Source organism: Lynx canadensis, chromosome B4, assembly GCF_007474595.2.
Source record: "Lynx canadensis isolate LIC74 chromosome B4, mLynCan4.pri.v2, whole genome shotgun sequence".
Classification (NCBI taxonomy): domain Eukaryota; kingdom Metazoa; phylum Chordata; class Mammalia; order Carnivora; family Felidae; genus Lynx; species Lynx canadensis.
This window is the reverse complement of record NC_044309.1, coordinates 37,630,703-37,658,562: the sequence shown is the minus strand read 5'-3', so window position 1 is coordinate 37,658,562 and position 27,860 is coordinate 37,630,703. Positions and strand designations below refer to the sequence as shown.

Below are 27,860 nucleotides of genomic sequence, written 5' to 3'. Positions count from 1 at the left end.
GTACTGCTCTAGTGCCAGCCTTTAGTGGCCCCTTCCCCACCTCCCAATCCTTTGGTCTCCTGCCTTCGTGTCTTCCCTGTTCCATGCATGCTGGTCCCTTGCCACCTCCCCCCCACCCAGCAACTCTTGGCTTCCTGTGTCCCACCCCAGTGGCATTGTGAAGAACTGTGAACCTGCCATCCTGCATCGAATCCTCAACCTCATCAGGAACATCCTCTATAGCTCCAACTATCACAGGAGGATTCTGGCCAGGACTTTCTATGCACAGGTGAAGCGTGGGGAAAGGTCCACAGCCTGAGCCATTCATATCCTGGGCTGAGGAACATTTAAGGGAAATGTTAAATAACTAGCCCCAGAAAGAGAAAGGATAATCTTAAGTCATTTAAAGTGGGGTCCCTTCTCTGGCACTTCAGGTGCCTGGTTAAAGGAGGCAGGAAAGCCTGAGGAGGGGGCCAGCGGCTTGTGCTCCAGAATGATCCATGGATCCTAGCACTTGACTCAAACTTCAAACCTTTTCAGCATTATCCTCTACCTCCTAAACTTAGTCTCCACCCCGTGTATACAGATCTACCACTGTGCTCAACTGGACACACACATTACCTGAGTATGGGATCTAAGGGAGGACTGAGGGAGTACTGGGTACTTATAACCTTTTCTCCATCCATAGCTGTGTCTCCTCATACCCACAGCTGCTCTGGCACCGATCAGTGGCTCAGACTGTGGGGCAAGACTTTTTGGGCAATCTAATCAAGTGGACCAACGAGCCCAACATCATTATGAAAGAAGTTGGGCTCCGTGGAATCAGTAACCTCGCATTGCACCCAGGACAAGTAAGAGTGGGGAGGACCAAATGGGAATCGAGTGCTACTCCCTGAAGAATTGGGCTTACCTCTTCAGCCCAATTCTTCTTCTCCCTGAAGAATTGGGCTTACCTCTTGGTTCTCTTAGTTACCCAGGGCATAGTACATTCCCCAACCTCTCATCCAAGGACAGCACAACATCCAGTTTGTAGACTTACATAGACTGGCCATCAGACCTCCTAAACCCTGTGAACACCAGCCTTCTACTTCCTGGGCACATCTGGCCCTCAGATTCCCCATGTCTGTTCCTCTTAGGCACTGTTTTCTAAAAATCCTGTCCCTAGGGTGTTGCAGGATCCTCAGGTGGTGAGTGATCTCTGCCTTCTTCCAAATAGTCAGAATCTCTGAAGAGCCAGGTTCCATTCTTGCGAGACTTCCTGAAGAATGAGGCACGAGTGACAATGCAGGCAGTAAAGAGCCTACGGAACATCATCTGCTTTGGGAAGCAACAGAACACCAAGGTGGTATTTTGCAGCATCTCCAAGCAGCTGCGTCCACTCATCAATGATGTACGGGCCAAAGTTCCTAGGATCAGTTGGAAACAGTATGGGCTGGGACTGAGGATGAGCCCTGGAAACTGAGCGGAGGGTACTGGGGCAGGGCTGTGGGACTGTGGCAGAAGGCTGAAGTCACCAAGGGGTAGCAAAAAGGATACTTGGCTACCTGAAGCCATGCATAGGGTTGTCCCCAGTGCATTCTCCATTACAGACAGACCTAGCACACAGTTATCTACCCATTCTCTCACCAGGAGCCACTGAAGGAAAAAAAAAAATGGCACCCTGCTATGAAATTGGTTCTGGAGTGAAGTGTGGGGAGACAAGTCACAACTTTACCCTTCTCCCAGATAACACAGGAACCCTAGAATGCTAGGAACCTTGTCAAAAGGACTCAAAGGCTCAGGAATCTGAACTGCCTACACCAATACCAATCCATTTCACATCTCAGCCTGGGACCTGGACTGTTGTCTGTCCTGTAGTTCAGTTTTCAAAGTCTATGGTATGTGGTTTAGGGTCAGATCTATGCATGGAGTGAACACAGGAGTTCATAAACAACTTTATAGGGTCACTCTCCCTAGCTCCTCCCTCTCTGTGACCTCTCTGGTTTTACAGTTCTTTGGGGCTCCCTTTTTCCAGTTGTCTCACAAGAAAGCTGGTACTTTAGTTACTCTGCAGTGCCAGGCACCTCTATGTGCCCACAACGGGGCCAAGTGGCATGATGGCAGAGGAAATAAAGCAATGGGGGCTTATCCATCCTCTTGGGGTCTCAGCTCCTTCATATGGAGAGTAAGCTTCCCCTCCCTCAGAGTTTTGGCTCCTATAGACTCCCATGGGGCTTGTTTTGGAACTGTGACATGAGAGAATCAAGGGAAGAAAAAGAAACTTCGTGCATTAAGTAGAGGGCTTCTCTTGGAGCTGTCTGCCCAGGGTGCTTGCTTCCCAGTTTCTGGTTTCCTTGTGGGCCAGCCAGGGAGACCAGCTGGTATGAACAGATGTGCCCCTCAGCTATTGAGACTGGTGGCATCCTCCTACCCCCACAGTAGCTGGAGCATCAGGAACCTCTTCATCTTTGGCTTCTGGGAATCTCTCTTACTTCCTTAAAGCTTAGCTATACATTAAAAAATTTAGGGGGGGGTAGGGGCACCTGGGTGGCTCAGTCAGTTGAGCGTCTGACTTCAGCTCAGGTCATGATCTCGCAGTTCCTGAGTTCGAGCCCCGCATTGGGCTCTGTGCTGACAGCTCAGAGCCTGGAGCCTGCTTCGAATTCTGGGTCTCCCTCTCTCTCTGCCCCTCCCCCACTCATGCGCGCGCGCGCTCTCTCTCTCTCTCTCTCTCTCTCTGAAAAAATAAACATTAAAAAAATTTTTTTTAAATTTGGGGGTATTTATTATCTAGCATTTAAAGGCATTTATAGTGGTAAAGTTATCAGGTTATCTTTTCTCCCATATTGCTAGAATGGAAAGTTGAGATTTATGGTCTAATCAAGAAATAGTAAACGGTTATCATGTACACAATGACAATCTGCCAGAATGAAAAGAACACTGACTCTCGGGTCATAGGATCTGGGTTCCTGGTGCTGCTTTTATGATTCACCTAGCCAGAGGAACTTAGGTAAATCTCTGTTGTTTTACCATTTGTAAAATTTTCTTCTATTATTTTGTTGCTATATCCTCTTTTTTTCTCTACTTTCTGTTCTGTCCTTTGCAATTTCTTTAGATTTATTCTCCGTGTTTCTTCATTTTTCTTTCATATTTCCCATCTCTGTCCACCTTGGAAGAATTTCTGGGCTGATTCTCCTCTTACTAACTCACACTTTAGCTGTGGTTATTCTGCTATCCAACCCACCTATTGAATTTTTATTTAATATTTTTTTTATGAAGCAGGTCCTTCCTCTTTATTTTTCTCTTCTAGTTGATGGTGTGGTATCTGAATAGCTATTACATTGTTCTATAGAGACACTACCTTACTTTTGCCTGTATTTATTTATTTACTCATTTATTTATAATTTCAAACTATCTATAGATAGATATAGATAGATATTACAAAATCTTCTGGATGATTCAATTATACTGTCTCTAAGGTTTTGTTTACATTGTATTATTTATTTATTTTAACGTTTATTTATTTTTGAGACAGAGAGAGACAGAGCATGAATGGGGGAGGAGCAGAGAGAGAGGGAGACACAGAATCTGAAACAGGCTCCAGGCTCTGAGCAGTCAGCACAGAGCCCGACGTGGGGCTCGAACTCACGGACAGTGAAATCGTGACCTGAGCCGAAGTCGGACGCCCAACCAACTGAGCCACCAAGGCGCCCCTACATTGTATTATTAATTGTATCCTCGGGTGGTGCAGGTTTTTGTTTGTTTCTCTTGTGGTCCTGGTTTTCCTGAACATTTGGTGAGTCTTGGTGGTGAGTTCTGGAAAGTTTACACTACTGACTCTTGGCCAGCCCTCTGTGAAAGTAATACCTATGACTGCAGCCTGGCTTCAGTAACTGTGGGACGTGTCCAGGGATATGTGGCCAGTAGGATGCACCAATAGCCAGTCTTTGACTGTGGGATTCCCTGTTCTTCCTGGGTGTTGCCAGACTCGCAGGGCCCCATCCCCTCTCTCTGGTCGAGATAGCATACTCCCTGCTCTGTGGGGGTGGTATGTCTCCCTCCTGCTTGCTATTTAGCAAGGAGGATACTGGGAGGGCAGCACGGAAGGAGACACTGTGCTGTGCCCCTGGACTACCCCTCTCCAAATGACCACCCTGTCAGTTGCCCAGCATCCGCTTCTGCTCCTCACATTCAGAGCTGTTAAGCTTGGAGCATTCCCAGAACATGCCCACCTCCTCCAGCAGTCTGTTCTTGCCCACACTTTGGGCTGTGGTTTCAACTTTAATTCCAATCCTGTCTGCTGTGTGTATTTCAGGGACATTCTAGTCCTCTGTCAGGGAGGATCCCATCTACTATTTCAGAACCATTATGGATTTAAAGAGACATGTCTCTACTATTTCTTTCAGGGATTTGGGGCAGGAAGGGATAAGTGAAGCAGTACTCAATCACTGATCTTGAGCCAAACTGCCTGTGATACTTTTTAGTTGAAGTACTAATACTGAATCATCTGTTTTATTATTATGTTCACTGTGCAAAAAATAACAACATGTATATCTATTTTGTTAAAATGTCTGCTTCCCAAACCCTACAAGTTCAGGGACTATCTGTTTTGTCCCACCACATCTCTGTTATTTGGTGCTATGCCTAGCTCCTGAGAGCTACCCAATAAGCATTTGTTCAATTAACATAGAATATACTCTTGAAAGTGTACAGTTTAGCTGTTTATGACCGTTGTTAATTAGTACAAGCTAATATCGATTTAAACAATTTTATTCACAGTATAACTAGGATAGCTATAGGTATTTTTAAAAATTTGGCTAAAATTTTAGCCAAATCCTTAGCTAAATCCTTAGAAGAGAAATTAAGCTGTCATTGTGACCCAGGGCAGAACTGAAACTATGATCTTGGCTTCTCTAAGCCTGTGCCTTAACAGAGGGACTTACTAGCTCTGGACTCTAAGAGAATTACTCAGATACACAAACCGTGTTGCCTTTACATGGTAAACACAGTGCCATCAGGGTACTTTGGACGTGGAAATGAGATGTGGGAGTAGGGAGCCAGGCCAGGCAGGGCCAGAGGGAAAGCACAGCCGCCCATCTCCGTTTTGCTCTTCGTGGCAGGAGAGGGACCTGGTGAAGATCTCGGCCACCTCTGCCCTGGGCCACATGCTGCATCGAGTTCACAAATTCAAGCCGGGAGCCATCACCCGAAGAGAGATCTACAGTTTTCTAGTCCCGCTGCTGCTTAGCATTCAGGATAATAACACCGAGGTAGTCAAGGTACTGGCGACCTTTGTCCTGGCAGATTCCCACCCCTCCTTTTTTTGCTAGAGCAGAGCCCCCTTCCCTTTGACTCTATTTCATGAGCCCAGCCTTGGCTGTACATTTCCTGTCCACATCTTTGGTGTCATCCTCGGGGCTGGCTCTGAGCACTTTTACCCTCTCTTTTGGGTGCTATTGATCTCATCCTGATATGGTTCTGTTCCCTGAAGCTATTTATGTCCCATGTCCTGAACAAGGTCCCACGTTTTACCGGATTCCAGCTCCAAACCCTCAACTGAGCTCCCTGGGGGCTACCTTCATGGTCTTCCACTTAGCCTCCTGCCCTGGCTCCACAGAGCCATAGGAGTGAGGCTTTGGGGATCCCCTTCTCTCCATCCCATAGGCCTGTGGAGGGGCCCTGACTGAGTGGACTAAGGTGATTGGCTGGTCATCACTCACACAGACATTCCAGCACACCACCCTCAGTGATCACATCCAGGTATTGGAAGAAACGTGCAAGTACCTGGTGAGTGAGAGTCTCTGAGAAGCCAGGCCACAATACTCATGTCAGGAACCCAAAGGCAGGCTAAGAGGCTAAGGAGGGGAGGGCTGACAGAAGATACATTCTTTCTTCCTCAATTCTCATTCTTCACCATCAGCAAAATCTGAGAACACACATTTGGGAGGCCAGTCCTTGGTTCTTCATATTTGATTCTCTTAGCATCCCAGTGTCTGCTTTCAGAGGCTAGGGAGGTCATGTGAGGGTAGTAGATGGCAATGGGGCAGAGGTTTTCTGGTGACACTTGGCAGGAAGAGATGCAGGCAGGAGTCATCAGGGCTTTAGTGGTCATGGTGTTAGGGTCTGTGGCTCCTACGAAGTCAAGAATAGGGATGAGGTCAGGAATCCTTGTTGAAAAGTAAATATTTAAGGGCTAAGCAAGTAGATTAGGAATTAACATTAGTAATTTTAATATTATGGACTTGGGTTCTTATTGCCTTACACAGGTAGACCACTTTAGGTTTACAAAGCACTTTTATATCAATTATCCCACTGGAGCCTTGCAATTCTGGGAAGGATGGGCAGGTCTTATATATCCACTCTTAAAGATCAGAAAACCGAAGCCAGTTTGCATTCCCACCAAGAGGGTTCCCGTTTCTCTACATCCTCACCAGCATCTGTTGTTTCCTGAGTTAATTTTAGCCACTCTGACTGGTGTGAGGTGGTATCTCAATGTGGTTTTGATTTGTATTTCCCTGATGATGAGTGATGTTGTAGCCACTTTGGAAAACAGTGTGGAGATTCCTCAAAAAGTTAAAAATAGATCTACCCTATGACCCAGCAATAGCACTGCTAGGAATTTACCTAAGGGATACAGGAGTGGTGATGCATAGGGGCACATGTACCCCAATGTTTATAGCAGCATTTTCAACAATAGCCAAATCATGGAAAAAGCCCAAATGTCCATCAACTGATGAATGGATAAAGAAGATGGGGTATAATATAATGGAATACTACTTGGCAATGAGAAAGAATGAAATCGGGCCATTTGCAACAACATGGATGGAACTGGAGGGTATTATGCTAAGTGAAATAAGTTAGTCAGAGAAAGACAGATACCATATGTTTTCATTCATATGTGGAACTTGAGAAACTTAACAGAAGACCATGGGGGAAGGGAAGGGGAAAAAATAGTTTAAAACAGAGGGAGGGAGGCAAACCATAAGAGACTCTTAAATACAGAGGACAAACTGAGAGTTGATGGGGGGGTGGGGAAGAGGGGAAAGTTGGTGATGGGCATTTTGGAGGGCACTTGTTGGGATGAGCACTGGGTATTGTATGTAAGGGATGAATCACGGGAATCTACCCCCAAAACCAAGAGCACACTACACACTGTACGTTAGCCAACTGGCCAACAAATTCTATTAAAAAAAAAAAAAAGAAAAGAAAACTGGAGCCAGTGTCAGAGTCAGTATTCAGCCCTGGGTCTCCTGGCTCCACACCAGTTGTGTTTCCCCTTATCATGTTGGTGTGAAGCAGCAAAATCCTCTTTATGAACTTCCTGCTAAGTCTGCCCTGTCACTGGGGTAGGGATCTCTGAGGTTCCAGATTGAAGCTCTTTCAGCTGACTGAAGACAGAACAGTGCTGCTTGTGGACAGGGTGAGGGGGGTGAGGGGACCTCTAGTGGTGCTCCCAGGCGCTGCCCCCCCCCCCAGCTCCTGGTCAGCACTACCCCTCTTTGGCTCCGCAGGTGGGCACAAAAAAAATACAGCTTGTGGGGGAGTTTCTGTCCCAGAGCTTCGACTTCCTGACGAGCCCTCAGTCCTTCCTACGGGAAGCTGCCATCAACTTCATAGGTAAGATGCTTCCTCCTGGCAGCTTTTCCCTCTTGTCTTCAGCAAGGGACCCTCCTTGACCTTCCACAAGGGCTAAGCCAGAACCATGGTACTGTGAAACAGGTCACTTCCTTTCCTAGCTCTGACCTGATTAGAGAGGCTATCCTGTGACCCAGGCTCAAAGTCCTTGTTAGAGGGGTACCTGGGTGGCTCAGTCAGTTGAGCATCCGAATCTTGATTTGGGCTCAGGCCCTGATCTCACTCTTTGTGAGATAGAGCCTCACGTTGGCTCTGTACTGACAGAACAGAACCTGCTTGGGATTCTCTCTCTCCCTCTCTCTCTTCCTCTCCACAGTTCACCGGCTCTCTCTCTCTCAAAATAAATAAATAAATAAGCATGAAAAGAAATCCATGTTAGAAAGGCTGGAGGAAGAAGAGAAGGCTCTGTGCCTTTGCCCCACTCTGTGTGGGTCCACTCACACTGACTGCACTCTGCTTTGTGGGGAAAAGAACCATACATGTTTGAAAAGGAAACAACTATTGCTTCCACTGGAACCCCATGGATTTTCAAAAATATTTTTGTTTCAAATTATAATAGCAGTACAGTGTGTGTTTGTGTTAGAAAACTTAAAAAAATTCAGATTGGCAAAAAAGAAGAAGATAAATAATGCCAGAAATTCTACCATTTGGATTTAACCACTGCTAACATTCTAGAATTTTCCCCTAAGAATATACTACACACACACACACACACACACACACACACAGCCATTTTAAAAACCATGAAGTTTGGTATACTGTTTTTTCCCTTGCCTATCACAAATACATGCCATTACATACCCTTCAACATTTTTTTTAAATCACTGCATAATATTAATTCCATTTTACAGGTAGATTTATGAAACTATTTAACCAGTTCTTATTTTTGAATATTGAGACTGTGTCATCTTTTGTTTTTATAAGCAGAGAGACAGTGCTTAAATCTCTACATGCCATCATGATTATTTTAAGATAAATTTCTTCAAAAAATTTTTCTTCTTAATGTTTGTTTTTGAGAGAGAGAAAGCACGAGCAGGTGAGGGGCAGGAAGAAAGAGAGGGAGACACAGAATCTGAAGCAGGCTTCAGGCTCTGAGCTGTCAGCACAGAGCAGGACACGGGGCTCAAACCCAAGAAGTGTGAGATCATGATCTGAGCTGAAGTTGGATGCTCAATGGACTGAGCCGTCCAGGCGCCCCAAGATAAATTTCTTAATAAGTAGAATTGCTGGGCCCAAAGGGTAGGCACAATTTTAAGGATTTTGGTGCTTAAACTGCCGTCTAAAAAGTTGCAATCATTTCCCATTGTTACCAGTACTGCATGTATGTATCCATGTTGCAGATATTTGCTAACCCTGGGTAGTACTTTAACGTTCATTACCAATTTGATAGGTGAAAAGAGTAGCTTGCTGTTGTTCTGATTAATATATTTTTTTTTTACCAGTAGTGAGATTAAACATTTTTCCCATGTTTACTGACAATGCATATTTTATTTTTGCAGATTAGTTAGTTGCCTCATGCCCTTTGTTCATTTTCCAATTGGTGTGGGAACCCCATGGAGTTTGACACCCTGGATTCATGCCCTACTTGTCATCTGCCAACAACATTTTCCTGGGTCACAGCTGCTCTGAGCATTGCTCTTTCACTAGAATACTGACACGTGGGCCACAGGGAATCTTGGAGAAACATTTCTTGCTAGAACTGGTTTACACACTTCCTTGTTCGCTAGAGGGGGGGAAAGGGTGGCCCAAAGGTCTGGAATTCTGAAAGGACTTTACATCTGTCCTATCCTTAGGATTAACAATTAAGAGGTTAACCATGAAACGAATTCACGAGGATGATGTGGAGCTGTTACAGAATGGTGAGTCCGGGCCTTGTACCTGGGTTCTGGGTACCACAAGGCATGGGGCAAGACAGAAAGGGGAATCCCTTAAGGACATGTTTTGTCACTTTAAATAAAGTATGTCGTTACCACTATAAATGTTATATGGACAAGGAGAAAATGGGGAGAAGTAGGAGGAAGAAAACAAGTTATCCATTGTGTTGCTGCTTAGAGAAAAACAAGGCTAACCAAAATGTTCTAGTCCCTCAAAATTTATCATGTGCTGTCAGTTGCTGATGCTACAGTGGTGTTCAAGGGGGACACCCCCTGTCCCCTAAAGAACTTGCAGTTTTGTGCTCTTTTTTATTGCAGTAAAAATATTTTAAAGTTAATTTTTATTTACAGAAGAAATGCATGAATGTAGTCTGTTTGCAAAAAAAAAAAAAAAAAGGGAACATTATTGATAAGGGTAAAGTTCTTTTTTGGGGGGTAAAGTTCTATTCACCCTCAAGTCTGGCTCCTCTACCCTCTTCCCCTGTTTGTTATGTAGTCTTGTATGCTTTTGCTGTGTACACATAGAATATATATGTTATGTAACATATAATATATACTGTAATATATTATAGGATACACAATGTTATATATATGCATACATACATATATGCATATATATATATAACTTTCTGCAACAGATATATGTGTGTGTGTGTGTGTGTGTATGTGTGTGTGTATACACATATGTCTCCTTGTATACAGGTGTAAGTGTTTCTCTGGGCTGGATACCAGAGAGTAGGCTTTTATCATGCATATTGAGCTTAACAGGGTTTAGAGTAAAACATTTTAACCTTCCTTCCTGTGTTGACATGAGTTCCAATTACCACCCCTCCCAATTTACAGGCTTTTGTTACTGAATATTTTAGTTCCTTTTTTTTATAACCCAGAACTTAGATACTATGATTCTTGTTGTTACATTATACAAACAGTGAGGGCTTACTGCAGCGTTATATGCTCTCCATTCCTTTCTCTATCTCTAACCATCCTTCATTTTTTTTCATCCTGAAGTACACTTTTTAGAAGTTTCTTTAGTGCTAGTATCTTGATGTTATGCTCTCTTGGATTTTGCTTGTTTGTAATGACTTTTTCTTATCACCATTCTTGCAAGGTAGCTTTACTAGTGGCACAATTCTTTTTTTTTAATTAACGATTTTATTTTTTAAAAGTAATCTCTATATCCAATGTGCGACTCGAACCCACAACCCGGAGATCAAGAGCCACATACTCCCCTGATTTAGCCAGCCAGGTGCCCCTAATAGTGACACAATTCGAGACCAACAGTTTATTTCTCAGCACTTTGAAGATATACTACTGTCTTCTGGCTTTCTTTGCTGCTAAAAGGAGCCTGCTGTCATTAATTTTTGTTCCTTTGCAGGTTAATCTATCCCTTTTCTCCAGCTAATTTAAGATTTTTCTTTTAGTTTTTAGCATAGCAAATAGGGGACCTGAGTGGCTCTGTTGGTTAAGCATCTGACTTTGGCTTAGGTCATAATCTCACAGTTTGTGAGTTTGAACCCTGCATGGAGCCGGCTTTTGATCCTCTGTCCCCCTCTCTCTCTCTGCCCTTTCCCCACCTGCTCTCTCAAAAATAGCTAAACATTAAAAAAAAATCTAGCAAATAGTATAATAAACCCTCCAACCCTGTCCCCCAGCTTCAACAAGTATCAACTCATGGTTACCTTGTTTCCTCTGTTTCTCTACCTACACCCCTCCCTGCCAGCTTATTCTGAGCCAAACCTCAGACTTCATATTATTCATCTATAAATATTTTAGTATATATTTCTAAATGATACTCTTTTAAAAATTAAAACATTAAACAACTGTTTTAATAATAGACATGTTTTGGAGTAGAATGCAAATTATACATGAATTTTTAAGATAAAGAGGTTCTAAAGATTTGTGGAGTATATGAGATTTGAGGTAATTCATCCAGACCCTTGAGGCTACGCATTTATTCTCTTCTGCCTCTGAAGTTAGGGGTACTTCAGAGAAGTGTTTCCTAGTCCCAGTCTCTAACCCTCCTAATTTCAGAGGCTGAGTCATTTGTCCACGATCATAGAAGTGAATTACTGGGAGAGCCAGAGCTAGAATTTCCAATTCAGGGAACTTTTTTTTTTTAAGTTTATTTATTTATTTATTTATTTATTTATTTATTTATTTATTTATTTTGAGAGAGAGAAATGGAGGGGTAGAGAGAGAAGGAGAGTGAGAGAGAATCTGAAGCAGGCTTCACGCTGTCAGCATGGAGCTCCATGCAGGGCTCAATCCCGTGAGCTGTGAGATCATGACCTGAGCCGAAGTCAGACGCTTAACTGACTGAGCCACCCAGGTACCTCCAAAATCAGGGACCTTTGCACTAATGAATGCTCACTCCATTGTCCTTTAATTTCATCAAAGTCCTGAAAAAGAGGGAACAGGAGTTGGGGTGTGGAGGAAGAAGAGCTGAGATTCCCAACGTATATCAGAAGAGAAATTTTACCTCCCCTGCAAAATCCTTTGGTCCCTAAAATAGCCAAACAGCCATACCTATGTTTGCTATAGGAGGTACTTCTGCACTTGCTCTCAATTAAATTAGTTTCTTAATTATTAAAGACCTGCTGTCTACCAGGTATTCTTCTAAGCCCTGGGAAATTGCAGCGAACAAAACTGATGTCCCCACCCTGCTACAGCACTCCTTCCAGTGGGGTAGGGGAGAAGCCCTAACCAAGTACATATGTGTTAGATAGGCACTATGGAGAAGGTGAGGCAGGACCAGGGATCCAAGGGTCAGAGGGCGGGGCAGGGGTGCCCCCACCGATAAGAGGCATTGGAGCGGAGACCTGGAGGAAGTGAGGGAGTGAACCATCTGAGTAGCTGAGGGAAGAGCACCTGGCATGTTCAAGGAGGAACAAGAAGTCAGCGCGTTCATGTGGAGTGAGCAAAAGAAAGAACAGGAGATGAGCTCAGAGAACAGCAGTGGGGCCAGAATCCTGCCAGCCTTTTCGGCCATGGTAAGGATTTAGGACTTTGCTGTGGGTGGTAGGGATACTTCAGGAAACACAGTTCTCAACTCCTCCAAGGTGGGGGGTGGGGTGGGAAGGATTCAGGGTGCTTGTGCTAAGTGGTGCCTGTGTGATTCATTCCAGTGCCAAATGGAAATGATGCTTGAATTCTTCCATGCCACAGTTTGCTTCCTTTGATGCAGAGACAAGATGGAGAGAATGTTGGCTTTTACAGCCCTGCCCCTGTGTGTGGGTCCTTGTGTACACAAGAGTGGGTGTGCGTGTCAGAACGGCCTGACACGAGTGCCACAGCTTTGCTGTTGTCACTGTTCTAGTGCTGCACATGCTTGTCCTCAGGGACCTGCCTTCTGGTTGGAGCCCACTTACCTTCCTGGGACCTGCTTCGAGCTAATACTCTGGATATGCTGCTTTTAAAGGGCTGGTGGCTATGGGGTGCCGGGGTGGCTCAGTCGGTTAAGCGTCTGATTTCAGCTCAGGTCATGGTCTCACGGTTCATGGGTTCAAGCCCTGTGTCGGGCTCTGTGCTGACAGCTCAGAGCCTGGAGCCTGCTTCTGATTCTATGCCTCCCTCTCTCTCTGCCCCTCCCCTGCTTGCACTCTGTCTCTTTCTGTCTCTCAAAAATAAATAAATGTAAAAGATAAATAAATAAATAAAGGGATGGTGGCTCATCTTTCAGAGGAAATGCCTAGCAGGCACTGCAGAAAGACAAGTTTTTGTTTCCTTTCTGGCTTATTCACTGCTCTTTATCTAGAGAGTAAAAAGTGGTGAGGTAAATGAGTTTTAAGGGTCTTTTCTTCCAAGTCAATGTGTAATGAAAAACACAGGCTCCAATGTCGGCTAGCCCAGTTTCAAATACTGGCTCTCTCAATAACGAGCCGTGTGAATTTGAGCGAGTTACTGTCTCTGTGCCTCAGTTTCTTCATCAGTATCGTGAGGATAATAGTGCTGATCTTAAACATTGTTTAAGTATCAGATACAGATGCATGTAAAGACCTGTGCTTTGCTGGGCACAGACGTGTCCCACAGAACCTTTGGGTTGAGTTGGCTTAGTCTTCTGGACCGAGGCCAGGCAGGGTGCCAGAAGCAGCTGGCAGAGAGGGTGCTCAGAGTTCTGGTCAAGGAAGAATGAGTTTGTTAGCTGCTGTTAAGAGTAGCCATGCCTTCTCCTGCGCCCCAGTGACCAGGTAGCAGCATCTGTCCCATTAGGGCTCTAACCCTGGCTTCTGACCCTAATGTTTTGTACCTCTATTGCCTTCTCCTCATTTTTTTTTACAACTGAGGTCTCTACTGGGTAGTAGAGCCCTATTCCCAGTGACTGGAGCATGTCAGGGAAGGTACACCTAGAATGAATACCCTAGACTCCTCAGCATACCAGAGAACTGCCTTCCTCATCCCAGCGAGCCTCTCAGAAAGACTGCCTAAATGATGTAGACAGGAGGGACTTTTTTCCCCAACAAAAGTAATTCCGGTTACATTTACACCCATATCTAGTGCCTAACAAACCTTGTGATCATGAGATGGCTCTTCACAGGATTTATGTATTTACTGTGTAGCTTGAGCCCAGTTCTTCCGCCTGTGCTAAGTACAAATGAGAACAACATGAAGCAGTAGACTTTGATGGGCTTGAAGGCCCTTTTGAGCCAACACCTGTCCTATTCTCTTTATTCTTTGCATGCTAAGTAATTTCCAGTCTCCATCCCTCTGTTCCCACCTGGATCTAAGCCCCCCTGTAGGGCATTCCCTAACTGGACCATTTTAACAACCCCCACCCCTGTCTCTTCTCTACACAGAAGCCAGATTCTCTTTGAAACATGTACATTGAATCATGTCGCCCCTTGCTTAAAACCCTCCAGTGGCTTTCCATTGTTCTTCAGGTGGAAGTCTGGTCCCTTACCTTTGGCCACGAGGCCCTGACTGATCTGGTTTCTGACTGTCTCTCCACCCTTAGCCTATAGCACCATCCCCCCCCCCCCAATAGAAGGTGCAGCTACACTGGCTACTTTCTACATTGTGAATAGAAGCCCCCATCCCAACCTTCAACCTTCGGGAGTGCTTCTGCCCTTTCTCTTCATGTAGCTTCTTACTTCTCAGCTCAAATGTTGCCTTCTCAGAGAGGCATTCCCTGACTGGCCTATCTAAAGAGCTCCTTCCCAGGTATTCACTGCCATTACTCTGTTAAATTCCCTTCCTCATACTTCATTTACATTTGCTTGTTTGTTTTGTCTTTCCTCCACTAGAATGTTAAGTTCTTGAGGGTGGGGAATCTTTCTTGTTCACCACTGTATCCCTAGCACCTGAGTGGATACTAAGCGCTCAGTAACAGCTGTTGAAAGAATTAATAGTTATTGTTTATAACAGTGAAAAATTGCAAATGACCTAATTATTCACTAATAGAGAGTTCATCAAAGAAATTATGATAGAATCATGTGATTGGATATTACGGTGTATAGCAGAATATTTTGTGGGAAGAAAAAAATGTAAATCATATTTTTGTAAAAAGAAGTGTCCATATTCGGTATTTAAAAAAATACTACTGGCGTGACTGGCTGGCTTAGTCAGCATGGCGTGCAACTCTTGATCTCGTGGTCATAAGTGTGAGCCCCATGTTGGGCACAGAGATTACTTAAAAAATATATACTGCAAAGATAGGAACGAAAATATTAACAGTCTTATCTCTGGGTGAGGGGTGAGTGATTTTTCTTTCTTTCCTTTAAAAAAAATGATTTCTATTTAAACATTTTTTCTACAGTAAAAGAAGTATTACTTTTACGGTGACAAAAATTATTCTAAATGAAGTTATAGAATAATAACCTGGCATGTGGGGTGGAAAAAAATGGCATCCTTGGAGATTGAGAATCTGAGGTGACCTCCTTTCTGGTTTCAGCTATTGGAAGTCTGAGGAATGATCCTGTGGAATCTATCCAGTCTTTGGTCACTACTACCCTGAAAAACCTTGATGAATATCTTAATCCCGAGTCTATCTCTGCTTCCAGGATGAGCCAGCTGAGCAATAACATCTTCAAAGTCACTGGCATGAAAACCTCAGAAAGAAAGAAGCGACTGTTTAAGACTGTCAAACAGGAAAGAGATGATGATGACAATCAGAAAAAGAATATCTGGAATTGGCTTCGAGGCCCTCTAAATTCCTTGTGCAACTGGCACAATAGGAGGGTGAAAACTACTCCACTCATAATAGGCAATTCAGATAAATAATCAATATGGTCACAGGTCCCAACATCTGAAAGTCCACCTACAGAAGCTGGGCCTGCCCCTAAATAAGTTGCACCTAATTGCTCTGGGACTGAAGCCTTTTCGATTTATTGTTCCAGATAAGCAGTACTTTGATTCACAGTGGCTCTCCTACCTTTTTCCAACTGGACCGGCTACCTGGGATTAAACCCAAGGAGGCGGTTTTGATCCTAGAAGGCACAGTATGTGTCTCTCCCTAGGTGATTGTTGGCTATCAGCATATACATTTGTCAATAAAACTTATTTTCTCATCCTAAGACAAGGTGACTTTCATCCTAGTTTTGGGGGATTGGGGATAAACCTGAGTGACAGGGACAGCTTTGTATCTCCTTCAACCTTCAGGTAAAATTCCAAATGACGAGAGTGAAGAGGAGTAGGATGGTGGAACAGCACACCCCCTGGTTTCTGATCCTTTGCCCCCCACCGCCTCACACCTTGGATGAAATTCCCAGGCCTGACACACTTATATGGGCACATTCAGATTTCAGGTTGGAACAGAAAAAGGTAGGCTGTGGGTGTAAACAGTGGAGTGGCAGTAACACCAGCCCCATCTCTCTCACTTAAAAAAGCACATCAGATTGCAACAGAGTAAGTGACATTCTTGTGGGGATAAGTTTGAGTCCATTCTAATTTGTTTTTAAAAATCACTCTAGGGGTGCCTGGCTGGCTCAGTTGAAAGAGCATGTGACTCTTGACCTTGGAGTTGTGAATTCAAGCCCCATGTAGGGTGAAGAGATTACTTAAATTAAAAAACACACACACACACACTTGGGGTGCCTGAGTGGCTCAGTCACTTAAACATCTGGCTCTTGATTTGGGCTCAGGTCATGATCTCACAGTTTCATGGGTTCGAGCCCTGCATCGGGCTATGTGCTGACAGTGCAGATCCTGCTTGGGATTCTCTCTATCCTTCTCTCTCTCTACCTCTCTCCTGCTCATGCTCTTTCTCTCTCTCAAAATAAGTTAACTTAGAAAACAACACTTAAAAATCACTCTAAAACTCAGACTTGAATCCTTGCTCCCTCTCCCACATAACCATTATTAGTGACTAGTTCTTTTATCCTACCTCAGAGCTCTGCACTTCACTGCTGTGCGTCTGACGTCTCATCTAGAAATGGCCTTGATAATACTGCCTGTGGATCCTCCAGTATTGTTTCTCCCCTTCTTTTTTTTTTAACTGTGTGTTTGGTTGCCTAGAAAAATGAATATGTTTCCTATCCTGCCTTGCTGCTAGGTCTGACCCACCCAGGTGGGTGGAAGAGAAAGTAGCATATATGACTTCCAAGACATGTTCTTCAAGGGCAGGGGCCCATCCATCTTTGTCATGTCTCCCTGGTGACTGGAACGTAGGCATGATGGTTGGAGCTAAATAGCTATCACAGATCATCAGGAGGAAGTGATCACTGAAGATGGCAGAACACAAGGATAGAAAAAACCTAGGCCAGTTATGACGGTAGAGCTGTTTACCAGTTTGGATACCTTCAGACTTTATCTGGGGGGTTGGAGGGTTAGAGGTAAAATTTTATCTGTCTTACCCAATGCTATTTGAGTTTTTTGTCACAGGCAAAACCCAATCTTGATGGATTTACTTAAACTTTCAACATTGCTGTAGGGATTAGAGAGGGTAATGAATATGAAGTGCTTAGCAGTTTGCCAGGCACAAAGTAAGAGGGCAATGATTTTTTTTGTTTGTTTTTTTTGACAAAGGTCATGCCAGTTAGGTATTGGAACTTGGTTCTTTGAAGTTTGAAAGATGTGGAAAGACCAAAGAACTAGTTCCCACTCTGGTCAAATTGATTAAATTAATTTCTTTGAAGTTAACCATGATGAGAATGGTTTTTTTTTTTTTTTTTTTTTTTTTTTTTTTTTTAATTTTTTTTTCAACGTTTTTATTTATTTTTGGGACAGAGAGAGACAGAGCATGAACGGGGGAGGGGCAGAGAGAGAGGGAGACACAGAATCGGAAACAGGCTCCAGGCTCTGAGCCATCAGCCCAGAGCCTGACGCGGGGCTCGAACTCACGGACCGCGAGATCGTGACCTGGCTGAAGTCCGACGCTTAACCGACTGCGCCACCCAGGCGCCCCGAGAATGGTTTTGATTGCTTCTGAATTTTATGAGCTTTTAGATAAAATCTTTCTAAAACTGTTTTCCTCCTATTTAAAAATGAGAATATCAAACTTACCTTATGGGTGTTATGGACTGAAAGGAGATGGCTGTGTACTTTGTATATAAATAAGTGTTTACTAATGGCTATAATTATTATCTGGGTATGATGGTTAATTTTATGTGTCAACATGGTTGAGCCATAGCTCCCAGATATTTGGTTAAACATTATTCTGGATGTTTCTATGAGGATGCCTTTGGATGAGATTAACATTGCAATTGTAAATAAGTTAATCAGACTGCCCTCTATAATGTGGGTGGGCCTCATCCCATCAGTTGAAGACCTGAACAGAATAAATTCCTGGGACGCCTGGGTGGCTCAGTTGGTTAAGTATCTGACTCTTGATTTTGGCTCAGGTCATGATTTCATGGTTTGTGAGACTGAGCCCTATGAGGGGCTCCATGCTGATGGCATGGAGGCTGTTTAGGATTCTCTCTCTCTCTCTCTCTCTCTCTCTCTCAAAATTAATAAACTTAAAACAAAACAAAACTGACCTCCTGAGAGCTAGAAGGAATTCTACCAGCAGATAACCTTTGGACTTGAACTGGAACATGAGCTCTTCCCTGTGTCTCCAGCCTAATGGGCCACCCTATATATATTGGACTTGCTGGCCTCCATAATTGGCAATTCCTTAAATCAATCTTTCTCTTTCTACACACACACACACACACACACACACACACCCTATTGGTTCTGTTTCCCTGGAGAACCCTAATTAATACTAGGCAGTCTCCTCTGAATGAGTAGAGCAGCATCAACAATTTGGGATGACATAGGTGTGATTGGTGAGAGTTGGCAGAAGAACTAAACTTTAAAGGAGAAACACTACTCTGACTTAGCTTCTGAACCCAAGCACTGAGACTTTCCCTGCTTTGTGTATTGGCATTTGCCCCACTGGCCTTTGGCCTACCTTTTCGTTCTGTTTTTGGCTTTCTGACTTTCACTGCAATTTCCTTCAAACTTGGACTTCTCAGGATACCCCCAACCCTGTCATGATCTCTAATTCTTGCCACCACTCCCTGGCTGCCCATTCTGTACTAAGACAGCTGCCTTGTCTGTATCAGGATTCTGTAGGGCCCTTAGTCTTGTATTTGGGGGAGATCTTGCCCAAATCAGGCTACCTGGCAGAGGAAGCTGGTCAATGGCAGAGGGAAGAGTTGCCCTTTCACTTGGTCCTTACATCAGCAACCCCTGTCTTCCTTTGCATGGTTCCCCCTTCTTCTGCCTTCCAGCATGCATCTCCCCCTTGTCTCCTCCCCTCCAGACTCCTTGAACGGGTGGAGCACTTCTGCTCCTCCAGCCTTCTCATCATTTAGACTTTTCTTAACCCTTGCAAAGTGATTTTGTTCAAACTACTGTGCTGACTCTCCCTTATTAAGTTGCCAGGGAATTTCCTTCTAATTATTGTCCTTCTTGACCTTGCTGTATCCAATATTTTTTATCATTTTCTCTTTTGGCTCCGTGGTGGCCCTAATTTGCATTCTACTCTTCTAGTTAATCAATCTCTCACCTTCCTTTCCCCCAAATGTGGCCATTTCTTAAAGGTCATTCCCTGCTGTTTTCTTCTCTTTAAAAAAATGTGTGGTAAAATATATACAACATAAGATTAACCATATTAACCATTTTTAAGTGTATGGTTTAGTGTCAAGTATGTTGACTTTGTTGGCAACCAATGTCCAGAACTCTCTTCCTCTCATAAAACTGAAACTCTATACCCAATAAACAATAATTCCCAATTTCCCACTCGACTCAGTCCCTGGTAATTTCCATTCTACTTTCTGTCTCTATGAATTTGACTACTCTAGGTACCTCCTTTAAGTGGAATCATACAGTATTTGTCTTTTTGTGACTGGCTTACTTCACTTATCATGATATGATGGTTAATTTTATGTGTCAACTTGGATGGACCATGGTTCCCAAATATTTGATTAAACATTATTCTGGATGTTTCTGTGAAGGTGGTTTTTAGATGAGATTAGCATTTAAATCAGTGGACTTTGAGTAGAGCAGATTATTCTCCATAATGCATGTAACCAGGTGAAGGCCTTAACAGAACAACGGATTCCCAGAGCAAGAGATTCTGCCAGCAGACACCCTTTGTACTTGAACTGCAATTCTTCCCTGAGTCTCCAGTCTGCCTGCTGGCTTACCTCACCAGATTTTGGGCCTGCAAAGCCTCCACTTTGTGAGCCAATTCCTTAAAATAAATCTTTTGCTATATGCATCCTATTGAATCTCTCTGGATAACCCTGACTATAATGTCCTCAAGGTTCATCCATGTTGTAGCAGATGTCAGAATTTCCTTTCATTTTAAGGCTGAAAAATACTCCATTGTATATAAATACCACATTTTGTTCATTCATCTCTTGATGGACACAGGCTGCTTCAACCTTTTGGCTATTGTGAATAATGTGGCTATAAACGTGTACAAATACCTGTTCAACTCCCTACTTTCACCACTTTTGGGTAGACACCCAGAAGTGGAACTGCTATATCATATGCTAATTCTATTTTTAATTGTTTGAGGACCCACCATACTGTGTTCCATAGTAGCTACACCATTTTACATTCCCACTAGCAGTGCACAAAGGTTCCAATTTTTTCATGCCCTTACTAACTCTTGTTATTTTCCTGTGTGTTTTATAGTAACCATCCTAATGGGTATGAGGTGGTATGTCATTGTGGTTTTGGTTTGCATTTCCCTTGTGATGAATGATATTGAGGATTTTTTCATGTGCTTGTTGGCCAACTATATCTTGTCTTCGGAAAAATGTCTATTTAGATCCTTTTGCCCATTTTTATTTCTTTCTTTCTTCATTTCTTTACTTATTTATAAAGTTTATTTATTTTGAGAGAGAGAGAGAGAGAGAGAGAGAGAGAGAGAGAGAGAGAATGAATTCCAAGCAGGCTCCATGCTATTATTGAGGGGCCCAACATGGGGCCTGATCTCACAAACCATGAAATTGTGACCTAAGCCAAAATCAAGAGTCAGATGCTCAACCAGCTGAGCCACCCAGGCACCCCTCCTTTTGCCCACTTTTTAACTGGGCTGTTTTGTCTTTGCTGTTGTTAAGTTGCAGAAGTTCTTTACATATGCTAAATATTAGCCCCTTATTAGATACATGGTTTGCAAATATCTTCTCTCATTCTGTAGGTGGCCTTTTCACTCTGTTGATTGTGTCTTTTGATGCACAGAAGTTTTAATGTTTATTGTTGTCCAATTTATCCATTTTTACTGTTGCGCCTATGCTTTTGGTATCCTATCCAAGAAATCATTGCCAAATCCAAATCCCCTCTGTTTTCTTCTAAGAGCTTTATACTTTTAGCTTTTACATTTAAATCCATTTTGTGTTAAAATTTAACTTTTTTTTTTTTTTATGAGAGATAGTGAGTGAGCAAGTGTGGCAGGGGTTGATCCCATGAACCTGGCATCATGACCTGAGCTGAAATCAAAAGTCAGATGTGCAACTGATTGAGCCACCCAGGTGCCCCCATTTTGTGTTAATTTTTATATATGGTATAAAGGTAAGGGTCAGACATCATTTTTTGCATGTCAATGCCTCCCCTCCCCCCCTGCATTTTAACTGTTCACATCTTCAGAAATTTTATCACTTACCAAGGCTTTAGTTCTTTTACCCAGGGGTGATCAAATCCATATACCGAGCTTCTATCCCTTTCCTGAACTCTAGTCCTCCATTTTCAAACACTGCTGAATACCTCATGGAAACATTGATGGGGTAGCCTATAAATTCAGTCCAATGAATTAGATCAACCTATTATGTAAGGAAACAGAGTGTATCCCATGTCCACGAGAGTGTGGCTTAATGAGGAAAAGTCATACACCTAGATATGCACTGGACATAGTAATCAAATAAACTAGGGCTCAGAGAAATAATATTAGGGTTCATCTTCCACTGTTCCAGGAGAGGCACATGGATTCTTGGGGATGGGAGAAATCTGGTCTCTAGAGTTTTTCTCTTAGATGACAGGCACATTTCATGGGATTTTCCCAGTAAGTAGGTGATACATTTCACTCAAATTTCTATGTTTTCCTTGTTCTGATTCTATGCTTACCAAGAAATCTTCCAATTCACATTGGCTTCCTGAATAGAAAGAGATAAATTAGCTTCCACTCACTGGAAACAGCTCCGTTATAAAGGAATCCATTGGTATGGATGTAAATTTAGTGACCATGCATTTGTAGTCTGACATTTTTTTTTATTTTTAAATTTTTTTTTCAACGTTTATTTATTTTTGGGACAGAGAGAGACAGAGCATGAACGGGGGACGGGCAGAGAGAGAGACACAGAATCGGAAACAGGCTCCAGGCTCTGGGCCATCAGCCCAGAGCCTGACGCGGGGCTCGAACTCACAGACCGCGAGATCGTGACCTGGCTGAAGTCGGACGCTTAACCGACTGCGCCACCCAGGCGCCCCCATTTTTTTTTTTTAATTTATTTTGAGAGAGAGAGAGAGAGAGAGAGCGAGAGAGCGAGAATGAGCAGGTGAGGGGCAGAGAGAGAGGGATAGAGAGAGAATCCCAAGAAGGCTCCACACTGTCAATGCAGAGCCTGATGTGGGGCTCAAACCCATGAACAGGGAGATCATGACCTAAGCCAAAATCAAGAGTTGGGCACAACTGACTGAGCCACCCAGGTGTCCCAGTTATCTGACACTTTCTGAGTTTACTAAGATAATTCAGCTTCTGGACTGATGCTCAGTTGGTATTTACTGAATGGATGAATGTTAAGGCCAGGCTATACCTTGGAAAAAAGATGCCTTTGAGAAATCCTGGTTCTGCCTGCAGCATGGCATGTAACTAATGTGTACCCCATGAAACTGCATAACAAAGACAGAATATTCCTATCCCCCTTCAAAATGCATCATTACTCCTGACCTCCTCATTTTTGCTCTACTTCCAATTGCCAAAAGCCTAAATCTCAAAATTTGATTTACACTTAGGACCCAAGTTTACTTATTATTAGATTTTATTTATTTACTGTTAGATTTAGAGCACAGCTGTATCTACAGGGGATCTAAGGAAACTTAAAATAAAAGCATAGGAATGCTAGGGGTGCCTGGGTAGCTCAGTGGGTTAAGTGTCCGACTTTGGCTCAGGTCATGATCTCGCAGTCTGTGGGAGTTTGAGCCCTGTGAGCCCGGTGTCGGGCTCTGTGCTGACAGCTCAGAGCCTGGAGCCTGCTTTGGATTCTGTGTCTCCCTCTCTTTCTGCCCCTCCCCTGCTTGTGCTCTGTCTGTCTCTCTCTCTCAAAAAATAAACATTAAAAAAAAAGCACAGGAATGCTAAATTAATATTAGTAACAGCTAACCTTTGTTGAGCTTTTATAATGTGGCATGCAAGGTACCTTAGCACCTTATCTCACAAGAATCCTGTAAGGTCGGTTCTGTCACTATCTCCATTTTAGAGCTGAGAAAACTGAGGCTCACTAAGGCTCAGAGTGCTTAAACAGCTTGCAAGTTCATTGAGGTTGTTAATAGTGGAGCAGGGATCTGAATCCAGATGGTCTGACTTACTAGAGCATGGACTTAAAATGATCAAGAAGTAATAAGAACAGAAAAAGAAAAGTATCAAAAAATGCTGGTCAATGAAAAACTAAAATAGCACACATATAGCTATGAGGTTATTAGCAGCAGAGGCAAAAAGGCATATATAATGGGCTTAAGCAGCTATCACTGTTGAGTTATAGAAAATGTATTTGTACGTGAATTGTAGGCAATTTTTTCTCCCTGGATTTGAGTTTGGGAGGAGTTTGTTAAGAAGGTCTTGGAGTTAATTCAGTGAATGGCACCATCTAAGGCTATTTAGTAAGAAATGCAGAGGTGGTCTACATAGGGCTAACAGTCTTGATTTTACCTTTGGGACAAAGCCCAGGGTCCAACATTAGGAGTGTCAATCTTGTATATAAGCCATAGAGTGAGGATGAGGGGAAGACAGAGGGTCATATGCAGGTTTATGGCCTAGCAGTAACTGCCTCCATCCCCTCCGTTCCTACTGCTGGCACTCTTGAAGTCCATGTCCCTATTGCATTGTCTGCTTTTCTACCTAACCTGGCTTCTTTGCTTGCTTCTGGTCTCTCTCCCTCCTAAACACCCTTTGAGATAGGGAAACTGAAGGACTTCATAAAAATCTGCTTTTTTCTCCTTTTCCTGATTCTATTCTTGCTAGGACTTGCACCCACCCCCACCTTACACATGCCTCATAGTGCAAATAATGTATGTCTTCTTCGTAAGAGACAACATCTAAGGAAGGACCAGGCATGAATGACGGGAGGAAGCCATCCTATGTGTTCCACTGGCACTAGACATCATGACACCAAGACCCTCTGGCTCCACGTAATAACACTTGGGCCCTCCTCTTTGTTCTAACCGGTTCCTGGATGCCTGAGGACACGTACAACAGACCACACTCCTGGATAAAAACCCAGACCCCAAACATAGACCAGACTCTCTCTCCTTTCCTTTCTGAGTCTCCCAGACACTTTGTCTGTAACTGTACTCTTTCTATACTTTCAATAAATTCTGCTTTCATTTCCTGCTGGCTCAGGTTTGATTTTTTTTTTAAATAATTTATTGTCAACTTAGCTAACATACAGTGTATACAGTGTAGTCTTGGCTTCAGGGGTAGATTCTCGTGATTCATCACTTACATACAACACCCAGTGCTCATCCAAACAAGTACCCTCCTCAATGCCCATCACCCATTTCCCCCCCGTCCCAATTCCCCACCCCCATCAACCTTCAGTTTGTTCTCTGTATTTAAAAGTCTCATAGTTTGCCTCCCTCTCTGTAACTTATTTTTCCTTCCCTTCCCCTATGGTCTTCTGTTAAGTTTCTCAAAATTCCACGTATGAATGAAAACACATGATATCTGTCTTTCTCTGACTGACTTATTTCATTTAGCATAATACCCTCCAGTTCCATCCATGTTGTCACCAATGGCAAGATTTCATTCTTTTTCATTGCCAAGTAGTATTCCATTGTATATATAAACCACATCTTCTTTATCCATTCATCCATGGACATTTGGGCTCTTTCTATACTTTGACTACTGTTGATAGTACTGCTATAAACATTGGGGTACATGTGCCCCTTTGAATCAGCACTCCTGTATCCTTTGGATAAATTCCTTGTAGTGCCATTGCTGGGTCATAGGGTAGTTCTATTTTAAATTTTTAAATTTTTTGAGGAACCTCCACACTGTTTTCCAGAGCGGCTCCACCAGTTTGCATGCGTGCTTGGTCGACGAGGACAACCTTCCCTGATAGAGGAGGACCGTTCTTCGGTCAAGGGTATACAAGTAGCTGCACTCCCCTGCTAGAACCTCCAAATAAGACACCTCTCCCCCCCGCCCCTCCGCCAGCACTGCCGAGTCCCGGGACCTGGCCTGTTGGCATCACCTTCATACTGCTTCCAGTTTAATATTTCCAAGACATTGCCTTTGCAACTTAACCTCTGTGTTTAAAAACATTTTAGTGACTTGCAAATTGCCTACAGTATGTTAAAAAGAAAACCACAGGCCCAAAATGCATCACTTAGGCCAAGTCAGTAAACCAAGACTCAATACCTACCCTAACTGCAGTTTCAACCTCCAGGAATTGTAACCTTTAACTAATCAGCATGGAATTTCCTGGTCAACCACTAGGAAATTTACTGATATACTCCTTCTGCTCCAGTTGGAAGGGGATGGTGGTGGGCAACCTTGCCTAAACAAATTCCTTGCTAACAAATTCATTTTTTTAAAAAATTTTTTAACGTTTTTATTTATTTTTGAGACAGAGAGAGACAGAGCATGAATGGGGGAGGGGCAGAGAGAGAAGGAGACACAGAATCCGAAGCAGGCTCCAGGCTCTGAGCCATCAGCCCAGAGCCCGACGCGGGGCTCGAACTCACGGACCGTGAGATGGTGACCTGAGCTGAAGTTGGATGCTTAACCGACTGAGCCACCCAGGCGCCCCCAAATTCATTTTTTTTTAAAAGTCTTCTTTGTCTTTAAAATCCTTTCTTTTGTTTAACTTAGTGGAGCTCCCCTATGCTTCCTAGATGGGATGCTATGGATTCAAGAACTGTTTAAAAAAGCCAATTAGATCTCCAAATGTACTTGAATTTTGTTTTTAACAAGTATGAAGTCTAAGTGTACTATTTTGCTGTTTAAAGTCTTCTACCACCAGACCCGACTTACCTTCATGTCTTATCATCTTCTATTTATTTCTCCAATGGTGCTTCTTAAATTAGAGGCTTCATACCAGGAGTGGGGGGTGGGGGAGGTGGAGGAGGGAGGTGGAGCTTTGAAGCGATAGGGCCAAAACCCAGCAAGCATTTCAGACCACAGCCTCTAGGGGTCTGTCATGACCAGGACTCCCAGCGCCAGAAAAAAAGCCCAGCCCTGAGTCTGCCGCGCAAGCGCGGTGGAGCAAAAGGAGACCAACTCCCACCCACCCCTTCGAGTTCAGGGGTGCGCAGGCGCAGTGGTGCGGGGCGTGGCAACGCAGCACGCTCCTCCCAGAGGCCGACGTTGAGGGAGAGGCGCCGCGATTTCAAATTCCGTAGCGTTATGCTCAGACTCCTCAACTCCTCCCTGGCCTGGACTTCGCGAAGCAGTCCCTCGGGCGAAGACGGTGAGCGTGGTGCCGTGTGAGAAGGCGAAGCGAGAGGAGAGAGGGCAGGCGCTGGTGGAAACGCAAACACGGCGGGCTGTAGTGCAAAGGGGCACGGCGAGTCGGGAGCGGGAAAGCGTTCTGGAACCGGGGGGGCGGGGCCAGTGCATGATTGGCAGGCTAGAAACCAATGGGAGGGGTAAGGGCCTACCAAGGAGGGTGGGACCTGTAGTTGACGCCCCAAGCGCTTCTGGAATGAGTCTAGCTAGCACGCGTCTGGGGGCTTCAGATTAGCCTGGCTGTGCTAAGCGCTTTTCATAAATTGCCTTATGCAGTGGTCACTACAACCACATGTGAATAAGTGCTGTTACCTGAGAAGACTGAGGCTTAGGAATATTCACATAAGCTGCGATCCCAGACCTGGCCACCCGAGCCCAGTTCGCATACTGTTACTGGCTCTGCTCCACTGCCCATCAAGGAATCAAGGTGGAGTAGAGTCCAGTCAAGAGGACTGAGATGAATGGAATTGACCAGCTTGTTGGAGGAAGTGTCATGAAAGTGGAAATAAATACAAGTAGAGAGAGAGAAGGCCCCAGCAAGGTGTCACTGTGGGGGTTGCAGCCCAGGCTGTCTCTCCGGGCCTTGGAGCATTGCCGTTGTGCAACATGCTATGGCTTTGGATTAGCAGCAGGTGCAGGAAAGCTTTTCTTTTGGGGCTGTGTTGTCTCCCAGGTGTGTGAAGTTCAAGTATTTTCGGAGCCTAACAGCACAATAGTACCTGGAACGTACTTGTGTCAGGTTGCTATAATAAAATACTTTAGGCTGGGGAGCTTAAACAACCGAAATTTATTTTCTCACTGTGGCAGAGTCTGGGAATTCTAAGGTGCTGGCATATTTGGTTCTTGGTGACAGCTCTATTCCTGACTTGCAGATGGCCTCCTTCCTTATCCTCATACGGTGTGGAAAGAGAGCTCCTCCCTCTTTCCTCTTCTTATAAGGCCACCATTCCTAGTAAGGATTAGGACCCCACTCTTAGATTTTGTTTAACCTCAGTTTTCCCCAAAAGCCATATCTTCAAATACAGTCTATATGGGGGGTTAGGCCTTTAATACATAAATTTTGGGGGGACACAATTTAGTCTATAGCAATAGTTTATACACAGGTAAATAATGAGTGATAATTGGGTACCAGAGAAAATGAACTCTCAGAATTAATATGTCCCTGAGGGCTTTCATGTATCTTATGTCCTTTATAAGTGTATGGCATGTGCCTTGGCACTGGTGGGGATTTCTAGGGAGAACTCGTGTGTGGGGTCGTGGTTGTCCTCCACAAAACCAACCTGAAGAGGTCAGAAAGAGTT

General features: G+C 43.8%; 2 protein-coding genes across 2 annotated transcripts in view; both read left to right on the top strand.

Moving 5' to 3' along the window:
* The window catches only part of LOC115518312 (maestro heat-like repeat-containing protein family member 1), a 75,077-nt gene extending 59,121 nt beyond the window's left edge, over window positions 1–15,956 (top strand). Inside the window, exons 33-40 of the mRNA XM_030321739.1 lie at window positions 151–268; window positions 690–830; window positions 1,196–1,369; window positions 5,079–5,237; window positions 5,623–5,745; window positions 7,470–7,575; window positions 9,387–9,452; window positions 15,355–15,956. Of these exons, the coding sequence (XP_030177599.1) occupies window positions 151–268; window positions 690–830; window positions 1,196–1,369; window positions 5,079–5,237; window positions 5,623–5,745; window positions 7,470–7,575; window positions 9,387–9,452; window positions 15,355–15,683 (1,216 nt within the window). The 3' untranslated portion in view covers window positions 15,684–15,956. The remainder of the gene's footprint in view (window positions 1–150; window positions 269–689; window positions 831–1,195; window positions 1,370–5,078; window positions 5,238–5,622; window positions 5,746–7,469; window positions 7,576–9,386; window positions 9,453–15,354) is intronic.
* A 10,414-nt stretch (window positions 15,957–26,370) lies between these two features.
* DDX11 (DEAD/H-box helicase 11) overlaps window positions 26,371–27,860 on the top strand; it is a 40,398-nt gene continuing 38,908 nt past the window's right edge. Inside the window, exon 1 of the mRNA XM_030321738.2 lies at window positions 26,371–26,521. The gene's annotated coding sequence lies outside the window, so the exon portion shown is untranslated. The remainder of the gene's footprint in view (window positions 26,522–27,860) is intronic.